Genomic DNA, 15,426 nt, shown 5'->3' with positions numbered 1-15,426 from the left:
TATGGCTAACATATTGCCGATGTGACGTTAACTTTAATTCACTCACTCACTTATTTGGACTTCTTCACGCCCAGGCTGCCTTATGACCCACACAGATGGGAAGGGTGGGGCGGTGGTGTCCCCTTGCCCCCGGGGAGACGGCGACTGCTTCTACACGGGGACGTCTACCCTGCACAACAGCTCCTTCGTGGCCCTCGGCACATGTGTCGGATTGGTGAGTTGTGGACAACCCTCGTGGTACACACTGAGTTTATTCACATCAGGTGCCACGATTTTACAACAGACCACATCTGAGTCATGTAGTGTTTATGTCAAGTTATATCTACCTGTAGAGTCATGTAGTGTTTATGCCAAGTTTTACCTCACCTGTAGAGTCACGGAGTGTTTATGTCAAGTTATACCTCACCTGGAGAGTCTCGGAGTGTTTATGTCAAGTTATATCCACCTGTAGAGTCATGTAGTGTTTATGTCTAGTTATATCCACCTGTAGAGTCATGTAGTTTTTATGTCTAGTTATATCCACCTGTAGAGTCACGGAGTGTTTATGTCAAGTTATATCCACCTGTAGAGTCTCGGAGTGTTTATGTCTAGTTATATCCACCTGTAGAGTCATGTAGTGTTTATGTCAAGTTTTACCTCACCTGTAGAGTCACGGAGTGTTTATGTCAAGTTATACCTCACCTGTAGAGTCATGTAGTGTTTATGTCAAGTTATATCCACCTGTAGAGTCATGTAGTGTTTATGTCAAGTTATACCTCACCTGGAGAGTCATGTAGTGTTTATGTCTAGTTATATCCACCTGTAGAGTCATGTAGTGTTTATGTCAAGTTATATCCACCTGTAAAATCATGTAGTGTTTATGTCTAGTTATATCCACCTGTAGAGTCATGTAGTGTTTATGTCTAGTTATATCCACCTGTAAAATCATGTAGTGTTTATGTCTAGTTATATCCACCTGTAGAGTCATGTAGTGTTTATGTCTAGTTATATCCACCTGTAAAATCATGTAGTGTTTATGTTTAGTTATATCCACCTGTAGAGTCATGTAGTGTTTATGTCAAGTTATACCTCACCTGTAGAGTCATGTAGTGTTTATGTCAAGTTATATCCACCTGTAGAGTCTCGGAGTGTTTATGTCAAGTTATACCTCACCTGTAGAGTCACGGAGTGTTTATGCCAAGTTTTACCTCACCTGTAGAGTCACGGAGTGTTTATGTCAAGTTATACCTCACCTGGAGAGTCTCGGAATGTTTATGTCAAGTTATATCCACCTGTAAAATCATGTAGTGTTTATGTCTAGTTATATCCACCTGTAGAGTCACGGGGTGTTTATGTCAAGTTATACCTCACCTGGAGAGTCACGGAGTGTTTATGTCAAGTTATATCCACCTGTAGAGTCTCGGAGTGTTTATGTCAAGTTATACCTCACCTGTAGAGTCACGGAGTGTTTATGCCAAGTTTTACCTCACCTGTAGAGTCACGGAGTGTTTATGTCAAGTTATACCTCACCTGGAGAGTCTCGGAATGTTTATGTCAAGTTATATCCACCTGTAGAGTCACGGGGTGTTTATGTCAAGTTATACCTCACCTGGAGAGTCACGGAGTGTTTATGTCAAGTTATACCTCACCTGGAGAGTCACGGAGTGTTTATGTCAAGTTATATCCACCTGTAGAGTCACGGGGTGTTTATGTCAAGTTATACCTCACCTGGAGAGTCCCGGAATGTTTATGTCAAGTTATACCTCACCTGTAGAGTCATGGAGTGTTTATGTCAAGTTATATCCACCTGTAAAATCATGTAGTGTTTATGTCTAGTTATATCCACCTGTAGAGTCACGGGGTGTTTATGTCAAGTTATACCTCACCTGGAGAGTCACGGAGTGTTTATGTCAAGTTATATCCACCTGTAGAGTCACGGGGTGTTTATGTCAAGTTATACCTCACCTGGAGAGTCCCGGAATGTTTATGTCAAGTTATACCTCACCTGTAGAGTCATGGAGTGTTTATGTCAAGTTATATCCACCTGTAGAGTCACGTAGTGTTTATGTCAAGTTATACCTCACCTGTAGAGTCTCGGAATGTTTATGTAAAGCTATACCTCACCTGTAGAGTCTCGGAATGTTTATGTCAAATTTTATCCACCTGTAGAGTCATGTAGTGTTTATGTCAAGTTATACCTCATCTGAATTCACCTCGTGTTTAGGTCAAGTTGTACCTCACCTGTAGAAACCTAGTGGTTGTACAAAAAACACCCCAGATGTAGCAGTTTCGACGAATATGTTACTATAAGGAGAAACATGTCTAACATCTGCAGACAATATTCGGCATTTCATATCTACTTTCAGCATGGTGTCATTTCTACACCAACCCATCAGTTGCTTATCCAGCCAATCAGAGGCCAACACCTTGCTGACGTCAACATTGGGCGTGATGCAGGTGCCCCGCATTTAGTGTACCATCTGACCGCTAGGGGGATGTGTGGTGTCCAGGGTAGGTTACTTAATTCAAGTTTTCTCTTCGAGCAAAGTAAACATTGACTGAGCGCAATCTCTGATTGACAGCTGGCGTCACAGTCAACCAGCTACAAAACATGTGTGTGACCGACACGGCCTTGCCCCGTTCTGTAAAGGGGAGTAACTCATTTACGATGTTGATGTTTCAGACACGGCGGAGCAGATAGTTCCTCGTCGCGTCCGTCGCCAGGCAGGTGGGCTGTTTCTGGAGATGCTGCTGGTTGCAGATAAGACGATGCACCGTTACCATGGCGATGACCTGGTGAACTACATGCTGACAGCGGCTAATGTGGTGAATTTCAACTGACAATCTGCACTGGCATCATACATGTACCAAATGCAAAGATTCTCATCACACGTTCAGTTCGTCCTTTTAACAACTGCATTGAACATAACCCATCATCCACACTAACCCCTGCAATGACCCTTATCAACTAATCTCTACAATAGCCAAAAACAATCAACCTTTGCAATGACCCTTATCAACAAATCTCTACAATAACCAAAATAAATCAACCTTTGCAATGACCCTTATCAACTAATCTCTACAATAACCCAAATAAATCAACCTTTACAATGACCCTTATCAACTAATCTCTACAATAACCCAAAGAAATCAACCTTTTCAATGACCCTCATCAACTAATCTCTACAATAACCCAAATAAATCAACCTTTGCAATGACCCTTATCAACTAACCTCTACAATAACCCAAATAAATCAACCTTTGCAATGATCCTTATCAACTAATCTCTACAAAAACCCAAATAAATCAACCTTTGCAATGACCCTTATCAACTAATCCTGACAATAATCCAAATAAATCAACCTTTGCAATGACCCTTATCAACTTATCTCTACAATAACCCAAATAAATCAACCTTCGCAATGACCCTTATCAACTAATCTCTACAATAACCCAAATAAATCAACCTTTGCAATGACCCTTATCAACTAATCTCTACAATAACCCAAATAAATCAACCTTTGCAATGACCCTTATCAACTAATCTCTACAATAACCCAAATAAATCAACCTTTGCAATGACCCTTATCAACTAATCTCTACAATAACCCAAATAAATCAACCTTTGCATAGGCCCTTATCTATCAACTCATGCAATACACCTTATCAACCATTTCCTGCACTAAACCTTACTTTATCAACCAGCTCCTGAAAAAAACAATTATCACCCATTCCTCGTCTGTGTGGACAATATCCATCCATACAGTGTCACCCTGTCCTTGTGTGTTTAGAACTGTATCTTCCCTCTTCAGGCGGCGGGGCGGTACCTGGACAGCAGCCTCGGTGTCCCCATCCACCTGACCATCATCAGTCTGAGGGTACTGAAGGACGACATGGTAGGTCCCTGTATGTCTCACCTCTTGTGGTACTGAAGGACGACATCGTAGGTCACTGTATGTCTCACCTGTTGTGGTACTGAAGGGCGACATGGTAGGTCCCTGTATGTCTCACCTCTTGTGGTACTGAAGGACGACATGGTAGGTCCCTGTATGTCTCACCTGTTGTGGTACCGAAGGACGACATCGTAGGTCACTGTATGTCTCACCTGTTGTGGTACTGAAGGACGACATGGTAGGTCCCTGTATGTCTCACCTCTTGTGGTACTGAAGGACGACATGGTAGGTCCCTGTATGTATCACCTGTTGTGGTACTGAAGGACGACATGGTAGGTCCCTGTATGTCTCACCTGTTGTGGTACTGGAGGACGACATGGTAGGTCCCTGTATGTCTCACCTCTTGTGGTACTGAAGGACGACATCGTAGGTTACTGTATGTCTCACCTGTTGTGGTACTGAAGGACGACATGGTAGGTCACTGTATGTCTCACCTGTTGTGGTACTGGAGGACGACATGGTAGGTCCCTGTATGTCTCACCTGTTGTGGTACTGAAGGACGACATGGTAGGTCCCTGTATGTCTCACCTGTTGTGGTACTGGAGGACGACATGGTAGGTCCCTGTATGTCTCACCTCTTGTGGTACTGAAGGACGACATCGTAGGTCCCTGTATGTCTCACCTGTTGTGGTACTGGAGGACGACATGGTAGGTCACTGTATGTCTCACCTGTTGTGGTACTGAAGGACGACATCGTAGGTTACTGTATGTCTCACCTGTTGTGGTACTGAAGGACGACATGGTAGGTCACTGTATGTCTCACCTGTTGTGGTACTGAAGGACGACATGGTAGGTCACTGTATGTCTCACCTGTTGTGGTACTGGAGGACGACATGGTAGGTCCCTGTATGTCTCACCTCTTGTGGTACTGAAGGACGACATCGTAGGTCCCTGTATGTCTCACCTGTTGTGGTACTGGAGGACGACATGGTAGGTCACTGTATGTCTCACCTGTTGTGGTACTGAAGGACGACATCGTAGGTTACTGTATGTCTCACCTGTTGTGGTACTGAAGGACGACATGGTAGGTCACTGTATGTCTCACCTGTTGTGGTACTGGAGGACGACATGGTAGGTCCCTGTATGTCTCACCTGTTGTGGTACTGGAGGACGACATGGTAGGTCACTGTATGTCTCACCTGTTGTGGTACTGAAGGGCGACATGGTAGGTCACTGTATGTCTCACCTGTTGTGGGACAGAGTTTTGGGGACAGTCGTAAGTCTATGTTGAAGTATGGATGTTGCGATCACCTTAACACCATGTTAGCTCTGAAGCTCTGACTCCTGGACTGTAGACAAGTGAAGGTCATTGTCTGGTTGTACGAGCGATTCAATCAATTTGCTGACACCAGAAACAAGTCCACACTACACACTACCACATGATGGTATGTTGATGTACAGACCCGTGTTTACTCCCTCATGACAGACTACCACATGATGGTAAGTTGACGTATAGACCCATGTTTACTCCCTCATGACACACTTCCATATGATGGTAAGTTGACGTATAGACCCATGTTTACTCCCTCATGACACACTACCACATGATGCTAAGTTGACGTATAGACCCGTGTTTACTCCCTAATGACACACTTCCACATGATGCTAAGTTGATGTACAGACCCGTGTTTACTCCCTCATGACACACTACCACATGATGGTAAGTTGACGTATAGACCCATGTTTACTCCCTCATGACACACTACCACATGATGGTAAGTTGACGTATAGACCCGTGTTTACTCCCTCATGACACACTACCACATGATGGTAAGTTGATGTACAGACCCGTGTTTACTCCCACATGACACACTACCACATGATGGTACGTTGACGTATAGACCCATGTTTACTCCCTCATGACACACTTCCACATGATGGTTAGTTGACGTATAGACCCATGTTTACTCCCTCATGACACACTACCACATGATGGTAAGTTGACGTATAGACCCATGTTTACTCCCTCATGACACAGTACCACATGATGGTAAGTTGACGTATAGACCAATGTTTACTCCCCTCAAGACACAGTACCACATGATGGTAAGTTAACGTATAGACCTATGTTTACTCCCCTCAAGACACAGTACCACATGATGGTAAGTTGACGTATAGACCCGTGTTTACTCCCACATGACACACTACCACATGATGGTAAGTTGACGCATAGACCCGTGTTTACTCCCCTCATGACACACTACCACATGATGGTAAGTTGACGTATAGACCCATGTTTACTCCCTCATGACACACTACCACATGATGGTAAGTTGACGTATAGACCCATGTTTACTCCCTCATGACACACTACCACATGATGGTAAGTTGACGTATAGACCCATGTTTACTCCCTCAAGACACACTACCACATGATGGTAAGTTGACGTATAGACCCGTGTTTACTCCCCTCATGACACACTCATGCAGGCAATGTTTACTTCCCTCAGGACGGCCTGAATATCACCACTGACGCTGACCACACCCTCAACAGTTTCTGTCAGTGGCAGGAGAAGTTTAACCCTCCCGGTGACACGGACCCCCGGCACGTGGACGCTGCCAGCCTCATGACCAGGTGAGCTAACTCCCACGAATTCTGATCTGGACCAGGTGAGCTAACTCCCACGAATTCTGATCATGACCAGGTGAGCTGACTCCCACGAACTCTGATCATGACCAGGTGAGCTGACTCCCACGAACTCTGATCATGACCAGGTGAGCTGACTCCCACGAACTGTGATCATGACCAGGTGAGCTGACTCCCACGAACTCTGATCATGACCAGGTGAGCTAACTCCCACGAACTCTGATCATGACCAGGTGAGCTGACTCCCACGAACTCTGATCATGACCAGGTGAGCTAACTCCCACGAACTCTGATCATGACCAGGTGAGCTAACTCCCACGAACTCTGATCATGACCAGGTGAGCTAACTCCCACGAACTCTGATCATGACCAGGTGAGCTGACTCCCACGAACTCTGATCATGACCAGGTGAGCTGACTCCCACGAACTCTGATCATGACCAGGTGAGCTGACTCCCACGAGCTCTGATCATGACAGGAATCACTGCTAAACACCTGGTACATGAACACACAATTTACTGACACTTCTGCTATCAGACTCCAGATGATAGCAGTTTGAGTTACTGCGTCTACTCCTCGTGGGTAATATGATGTACATTTAACAATGCATTCCCACTGCCAATATTGAGCAGCACGGACCTGACCCTTCTAAGAAGTAAATACAGATAACTACGGTTATAACGAACTCAAAGAGACCACTAAGTTTAGTTCGTTATAACCGCAGTGCGTTATAAGCATGTATACATCATATATACAGTAAATAGCCGGGACCAAATAAGCAGTTCGTTATATCAGCCAGTTCGTTATAAGCGTGTACGTTACAAACATAGTTTACTGTACACGTATTTCCAAAAAGCTGTTTCGTTTTATTCCACCATGGGTAGGGTGGTTTACTCCTTGACTAAGTCTGTGCTGAGTTTACCGCCACCCTGTGAAGATACTTGTACACACTGGCTGTTTCAGGGAGAATCTGATCCACAAGGGGGTTGCTGAGACGACTGGCCTAGCGTCCCTGGGGGGAATATGTGTCAAGGAAATGAGATGTTCAATACTTGAGGACAACGGCCTTGACATTGGCCTGACCTTGGCCCATGAGACAGGTCACAGGTACAACAAGGATCTAAATGGCTCACCTGACATTGCATCACATTCTTCTATCCAGCAGATTCCGCGAGGTTGTGGCATAACGAGGTGGTGGTATACCGAGGTATTATAGCGTAATGCTCAGCGCGGAAATAACGATGTTTAATAGGTTTATGTTTACGTGGGGTAGCCTACGTGTAACATTGTCTCGTCACACGGAAGACACGAGGTCCGTATGTTACACACTGAGCACTGTGAGGGTGGCTAAAGTATCAGGCTTATCTCCCCTTTCTTTCAGCTTGAACATGCAGCACGACAGTGAGGGGAACGTCTGTGACGACAAAACCAACATCATGTCGACTGGCGGGGGAGGCGGGACGACAGCGTTCAAGTGGTCCTCCTGTAGCAAAGACGCCCTTCACAACTTCCTGTAGTGAGTTATATTGTCTCGTCAGCATCTGTATCAAGCTATCATCTGTTAGCACCTCTAGTTTCTATGTTCAACTCTTTAAGCTGTATCAAGCTATCATGTGTTAGCACCTCTAATTTCCACGTTCAACTCTTTAAACTGTATCAAGCTATCATGTGTTAGCACCTCTAGTTTCCATGTTCAACTCTTTAAGCTGTATCAAGCTATCATGTGTTAGCACCTCTAATTTCCATGTTCAACTCTTTAAACTGTATCAAGCTATCATGTGTTAGCACCTCTAATTTCCATGTTCAACTCTTTAAACTGTATCAAGCTATCATGTGGTAGCACCTCTAATTTCCATGTTCAACTCTTTAAGCTGTATCAAGCTATCATGTGTTAGCACCTCTAATTTCCATGTTCAACTCTTTAAACTGTATCAAGCTATCATGTGTTTGCACCTCTAGTTTCCATGTTCAACTCTTTAAGCTGTATCAAGCTATCATGTGTTAGCACCTCTAGTTTCGATGTTTCAACTCTTTAAACTGTATCAAGCTATCATGTGTTAGCACCTCTAGTTTCCATGTTCAACTCTTTAAACTGTATCAAGCTATCATGTGTTAGCACCTCTAGTTTCTATGTTCAACTCTTTAAACTGTATCAAGCTATCATGTGTTAGCACCTCTAGTTTCCATGTTCAACTCTTTAAACTGTATCAAGTTATCATGTGTTAGCACCTCTAGTTTCGATGTTTCAACTCTTTAAACTGTATCAAGCTATCATGTGTTAGCACCTCTAGTTTCCATGTTCAACTCTTTAAACTGTATCAAGCTATCATGTGTTAGCACCTCTAATTTCCATGTTCAACTCTTTAAACTGTATCAAGCTATCATGTGTTAGCACCTCTAGTTTCCATGTTCAACTCTTTAAACTGTATCAAGCTATCATGTGTTAGCACCTCTAATTTCCATGTTCAACTCTTTAAACTGTATCAAGCTATCATGTGTTAGCACCTCTAATTTCCATGTTCAACTCTTTAAACTGTATCAAGCTGTCATGTGTTAGCACCTCTAGTTTCCATGTTCAACTCTTTAAGCTGTATCAAGTTATCATGTGTTAGCACCTCTAGTTTCGATGTTTCAACTCTTTAAACTGTATCAAGCTATCATGTGTTAGCACCTCTAATTTCCATGTTCAACTCTTTAAACTGTATCAAGCTATCATGTGTTAGCACCTCTAGTTTCCATGTTCAACTCTTTAAGCTGTATCAAGCTATCATGTGTTAGCACCTCTAGTTTCCATGTTCAACTCTTTAAGCTGTATCAAGCTATCATGTGTTAGCACCTCTAGTTTCTATGTTCAACTCTTTAAGCTGTATCAAGCTATCATGTGTTAGCACCTCTAGTTTCTATGTTCAACTCTTTAAACTGTATCAAGCTATCATGTGTTAGCACCTCTAGTTTCCATGTTCAACTCTTTAAACTGTATCAAGCTATCATGTGTAAACACCTCTAATTTCCATGTTCAACTCTTTAAACTGTATCAAGCTATCATGTGTTAGCACCTCTAATTTCCATGTTCAACTCTTTAAACTGTATCAAGCTATCATGTGTAAGCACCTCTAGTTTCCATGTTAAACTCTTTAAACTGTATCAAGCTATCATGTGTTAGCACCTCTAGTTTCTATGTTCAACTCTTTAAACTGTATCAAGCTATCATGTGTTAGCACCTCTAGTTTCCATGTTCAACTCTTTAAGCTGTATCAAGCTATCATGTGTTAGCACCTCTAGTTTCTATGTTCAACTCTTTAAGCTGTATCAAGCTATCATGTGTTAGCACCTCTAGTTTCTATGTTCAACTCTTTAAGCTGTATCAAGCTATCATGTGTTAGCACCTCTAGTTTCTATGTTCAACTCTTTAAACTGTATCAAGCTATCATGTGTTAGCACCTCTAGTTTCCATGTTCAACTCTTTAAACTGTATCAAGCTATCATGTGTAAACACATCTAATTTCCATGTTCAACTCTTTAAACTGTATCAAGCTATCATGTGTTAGCACCTCTAATTTCCATGTTCAACTCTTTAAACTGTATCAAGCTATCATGTGTTAGCACCTCTAGTTTCCATGTTAAACTCTTTAAACTGTATCAAGCTATCATGTGTTAGCACCTCTAGTTTCTATGTTCAACTCTTTAAACTGTATCAAGCTATCATGTGTTAGCACCTCTAGTTTCCATGTTCAACTCTTTAAACTGTATCAAGCTATCATGTGTTAGCACCTCTAGTTTCTATGTTCAACTCTTTAAACTGTATCAAGCTATCATGTGTTAGCACCTCTAGTTTCCATGTTCAACTCTTTAAACTGTATCAAGCTATCATGTGTTAGCACCTCAAGTTTCGATGTTTCAACTCTTTAAACTGTATCAAGCTATCATGTGTTAGCACCTCTAGTTTCCATGTTCAACTCTTTAAACTGTATCAAGCTATCATGTGTTAGCACCTCTAATTTCCATGTTCAACTCTTTAAACTGTATCAAGCTATCATGTGTTAGCACCTCTAATTTCCATGTTCAACTCTTTAAACTGTATCAAGCTATCATGTGTTAGCACCTCTAATTTCCATGTTCAACTCTTTAAACTGTATCAAGCTATCATGTGTTAGCACCTCTAATTTCCATGTTCAACTCTTTAAACTGTATCAAGCTATCATGTGTTAGCACCTCTAGTTTCCATGTTCAACTCTTTAAGCTGTATCAAGTTATCATGTGTTAGCACCTCTAGTTTCGATGTTTCAACTCTTTAAACTGTATCAAGCTATCATGTGTTAGCACCTCTAATTTCCATGTTCAACTCTTTAAACTGTATCAAGCTATCATGTGTTAGCACCTCTAGTTTCCATGTTCAACTCTTTAAGCTGTATCAAGCTATCATGTGTTAGCACCTCTAGTTTCTATGTTCAACTCTTTAAGCTGTATCAAGCTATCATGTGTTAGCACCTCTAGTTTCTATGTTCAACTCTTTAAGCTGTATCAAGCTATCATGTGTTAGCACCTCTAGTTTCCATGTTCAACTCTTTAAACTGTATCAAGCTATCATGTGTTAGCACCTCTAGTTTCGATGTTTCAACTCTTTAAACTGTATCAAGCTATCATGTGTTAGCACCTCTAGTTTCCATGTTCAACTCTTTAAACTGTATCAAGCTATCATGTGTTAGCACCTCTAGTTTCGATGTTTCAACTCTTTAAACTCTATCAAGCTATCATGTGTTAGCACCTCTAGTTTCCATGTTCAACTCTTTAAACTGTATCAAGCTATCATGTGTTAGCGCCTCTAGTTTCTATGTTCAACTCTTTAAACTGTATCAAGCTATCATGTGTTAGCACCTCTAGTTTCTATGTTCAACTCTTTAAACTGTATCAAGCTATCATGTGTTAGCACCTCTAGTTTCCATGTTCAACTCTTTAAACTGTATCAAGCTATCATGTGTAAACACCTCTAATTTCCATGTTCAACTCTTTAAACTGTATCAAGCTATCATGTGTTAGCACCTCTAATTTCCTTGTTCAACTCTTTAAACTGTATCAAGCTATCATGTGTTAGCACCTCTAGTTTCCATGTTCAACTCTTTAAACTGTATCAAGCTATCATGTGTTAGCACCTCTAGTTTCCATGTTCAACTCCTTCAACTGTATCAAGTTATCATGTGTTAGCACCTCTAGTTTCCATATTCCACTCTTTAAGCTGTATCAAGCTATCATGTGTTAGCACCTCTAATTTCTATCAACTCTTTAAACTGTATCAAGCTATCATGTGGTAGCACCTCTAGTTTCCATGTTCAACTCTTTAAGCTGTAACAAGCTATCATGTGTTAGCACCTCTAGTTTCGATGTTTCAACTCTTTAAACTGTATCAAGCTATCATGTGTTAGCACCTCTAGTTTCCATGTTCAACTCTTTAAGCTGTATCAAGCTATCATGTGTTAGCACCTCTAGTTTCCATGTTCAACTCTTTAAACTGTATCAAGCTATCATGTGTTAGCACCTCTAGTTTCGATGTTTCAACTCTTTAAACTGTATCAAGCTATCATATGTTAGCACCTCTAGTTTCCATGTTCAACTCTTTAAGCTGTATCAAGCTATCATGTGTTAGCACCTCTAGTTTCCATGTTCAACTCTTTAAACTGTATCAAGCTATCATGTGTTAGCACCTCTAGTTTCGATGTTTCAACTCTTTAAACTGTATCAAGCTATCATGTGTTAGCACCTCTAGTTTCCATGTTTCAACTCTTTAAACTTTTCAAGCTATCATGTGTTAGCACCTCTAATTTCCATGTTCAACTCTTTAAGCTGTATCAAGCTATCATGTGTTAGCACCTCTAATTTCCATGTTCAACTCTTTAAACTGTATCAAGCTATCATGTGTTAGCACCTCTAGTTTCTATGTTCAACTCTTTAAACTGTATCAAGCTATCATGTGTTAGCACCTCTAGTTTCCATGTTCAACTCTTTAAACTGTATCAAGCTATCATGTGTTAGCACCTCTAATTTCCATGTTCAACTCTTTAAACTGTATCAAGCTATCATGTGTTAGCACCTCTAATTTCCATGTTCAACTCTTTAAGCTGTATCAAGTTATCATGTGTTAGCACCTCTAATTTCCATGTTCAACTCTTTAAACTGTATCAAGCTATCATGTGTTAGCACCTCTAGTTTCTATGTTCAACTCTTTAAACTGTATCAAGCTATCATGTGTTAGCACCTCTAATTTCCATGTTCAACTCTTTAAACTGTATCAAGCTATCATGTGTTAGCACCTCTAGTTTCTATGTTCAACTCTTTAAACTGTATCAACTATCATGTGTTAGCACCTCTAGTTTCCATGTTCAACTCTTTAAACTGTATCAAGCTATCATGTGTTAGCACCTCTAGTTTCCATGTTCAACTCTTTAAACTGTATCAAGCTATCATGTGTTAGCACCTCTAATTTCCATGTTCAACTCTTTAAACTGTATCAAGCTATCATGTGTTAGCACCTCTAGTTTCCATATTCAACTCTTTAAACTGTATCAAGCTATCATGTGTTAGCACCTCTAGTTTCCATGTTCAACTCTTTAAGCTGTATCAAGCTATTATGTGTTAGAACCTCTAGTTTCCATATTCAACTCTTTAAACTGTATCAAGCTATCATGTGTTAGCACCTCTAGTTTCGATGTTTCAACTCTTTAAACTGTATCTCTACCTAACTGAACATTTGGAATCTTTCACGTTTCAACTGACAGAAAGTAATCTAGTTTCTCCACGTGCGCCGATGATCTGTACGTTGTAAATGTGTGTACGGGGAAAGTTATTGATTATCCGTATTTAGAAAATAACCAGTTGCAATAACAACATATGGAATAATTTCTCTGGCAAATGTTTTGTTGTAAAATCTTCATAATCTTATACTACCTATAAGTTCGAGAATTCTTTTCTAAATATAAACAAGAACATATTGTTTGCATCACATATCGGGCGGGTCATGACACATGTACCATAATATCAATGCAAGCCGATCATACCACGTCTGTCCTTATAGCGAGGGTAACGGCGCCTGTCTGCTGGACTCGCCTACAGTGGTCGGATTTCTCCTTCCCAAAGACCTGCCAGGAGTTATCTACCCTGGCGACAAGCAGTGCGAGTTGTTCCTGGGTCAAGGGTCAAAGATCTGCGAGGGCACGTCGTTGGTAGAAGACTATGGCGGGGTGAGGTCAACGTGTTTACACAAGCTGCACCGCTGGTCACACGCCGGCTGAAGCTCCATTAAACCATAGTGACGTCACGCTATTGTTCTTCCAGTTGATTCTGAGCCAGGAATTCACTGGCCATTCTAAACGTGCATTTTCAAGCTAACGCCTCTGTAGATCATAATGCAAAATTATAGAGAAATTATGTTTCAACCTTAACATGCTTTAAGTTAGAGAATTTACTCGAATCTATTGATTCCTTTCGGGGCCCATTGATTTTACTCCCGGAATGAACACACTCTCATGGGCCGTCAGTCAAAACGTCAAAGCAAGAATATCATCAGTCTCGACTATCCAAAGATTGAGACTAGTCGGGGGAATTATATAAATCAATCACTGAAAAACAATGACAACACCAGGTGTTTGGTACCATGTGTTGATATCTTGTTTCTGCTTACCATTCCTTGTTAAAGGAGACTCTTCGTCCTGTAGTCCATCACCAGAAAAGGTCTGGCTCAATGTGTAGGGGTCACGATATAGTCGTAGCTCTATGACTGGGTCAGTGTTAATGTGTAGGGGTCACGATATAGTCGTAGCTCTATGACTGGGTCAGTGTTAATGTGTAGCGGTCACGATATAGTCGTAGCTCTATGACTGGGTCAGTGTTAATGTGTAGGGGTCACGATATAGTCGTAGCTCTATGACTGGGTCAGTGTTAATGTGTAGGGGTCACGATATAGTCGTAGCTCTATGACTGGGTCAGTGTTAATGTGTAGGGGTCACGATATAGTCGTAGCTCTATGACTGGGTCAGTGTTAATGTGTAGGGGTCACGATATAGTCGTAGCTCTATGACTGGGTCAGTGTTAATGTGTAGGGGTCGCGATATAGTCGTAGCTCTATGACTGGGTCAGTGTTAATGTGTAGGGGTCACGATATAGTCGTAGCTCTATGACTGGGTCAGTGTTAATGTGTAGGGGTCACGATATAGTCGTAGCTCTATGACTGGGTCAGTGTTAATGTGTAGGGGTCACGATATAGTCGTAGCTCTATGACTGGGTCAGTGTTAATGTGTAGGGGTCACGATATAGTCGTAGCTCTATGACTGGGTCAGTGTTAATGTGTAGGGGTCACGATATAGTCGTAGCTCTATGACTGGGTCAGTGTTAATGTGTAGGGGTCACGATATAGTCGTAGCTCTATGACTGGGTCAGTGTTAATGTGTAGGGGTCACGATATAGTCGTATCTCTATGACTGGGTCAGTGTTAATGTGTAGGGGTCACGATATAGTCGTAGCTCTATGACTGGGTCAGTGTTAATGTGTAGGGGTCACGATATAGTCGTAGCTCTATGACTGGGTCAGTGTTAATGTGTAGGGGTCACGATATAGTCGTAGCTCTATGACTGGGTCAGTGTTAATGTGTAGGGGTCACGATATAGTCGTAGCTCTATGACTGGGTCAGTGTTAATGTGTAGGGGTCACGATATAGTCGTAGCTCTATGACTGGGTCAGTGTTAATGTGTAGGGGTCACGATATAGCCGTAGCTCTATGACTGGGTCAGTGTTAATGTGTAGGGGTCACGATATAGTCGTATCTCTATGACTGGGTCAGTGTTAATGTGTAGGGGTCACGATATAGTCGTAGCTCTATGACTGGGTCAGTGTTAATGTGTAGGGGTCACGATATAGTCGT

At 41.7% G+C, this 15,426-nt stretch overlaps 1 protein-coding gene across 3 annotated transcripts in view; it reads left to right on the top strand.

Moving 5' to 3' along the window:
• LOC124145568 (A disintegrin and metalloproteinase with thrombospondin motifs 18-like) overlaps nt 1–15,426 on the top strand; it is a 76,469-nt gene that overhangs the window by 13,083 nt on the left and 47,960 nt on the right. For all 3 annotated transcript variants that reach the window (XM_048389126.1, XM_048389124.1, XM_048389125.1), the window contains exons 5-12: nt 75–214; nt 2,346–2,490; nt 2,663–2,805; nt 3,792–3,875; nt 6,383–6,507; nt 7,482–7,625; nt 7,900–8,034; nt 13,585–13,750. In XM_048389126.1, the coding sequence (XP_048245083.1) occupies nt 75–214; nt 2,346–2,490; nt 2,663–2,805; nt 3,792–3,875; nt 6,383–6,507; nt 7,482–7,625; nt 7,900–8,034; nt 13,585–13,750 (1,082 nt within the window). The remainder of the gene's footprint in view (nt 1–74; nt 215–2,345; nt 2,491–2,662; nt 2,806–3,791; nt 3,876–6,382; nt 6,508–7,481; nt 7,626–7,899; nt 8,035–13,584; nt 13,751–15,426) is intronic.

The sequence above is a fragment of the Haliotis rufescens genome, unplaced genomic scaffold (genome assembly GCF_023055435.1).
Source record: "Haliotis rufescens isolate VD_foot unplaced genomic scaffold, xgHalRufe1.0.p SCAF_8, whole genome shotgun sequence".
Taxonomy (NCBI): Eukaryota; Metazoa; Mollusca; class Gastropoda; order Lepetellida; family Haliotidae; genus Haliotis; species Haliotis rufescens.
The sequence above is the reverse complement of the archived record's forward strand: the minus strand, read 5'-3'. Positions and strand labels throughout refer to the sequence as shown.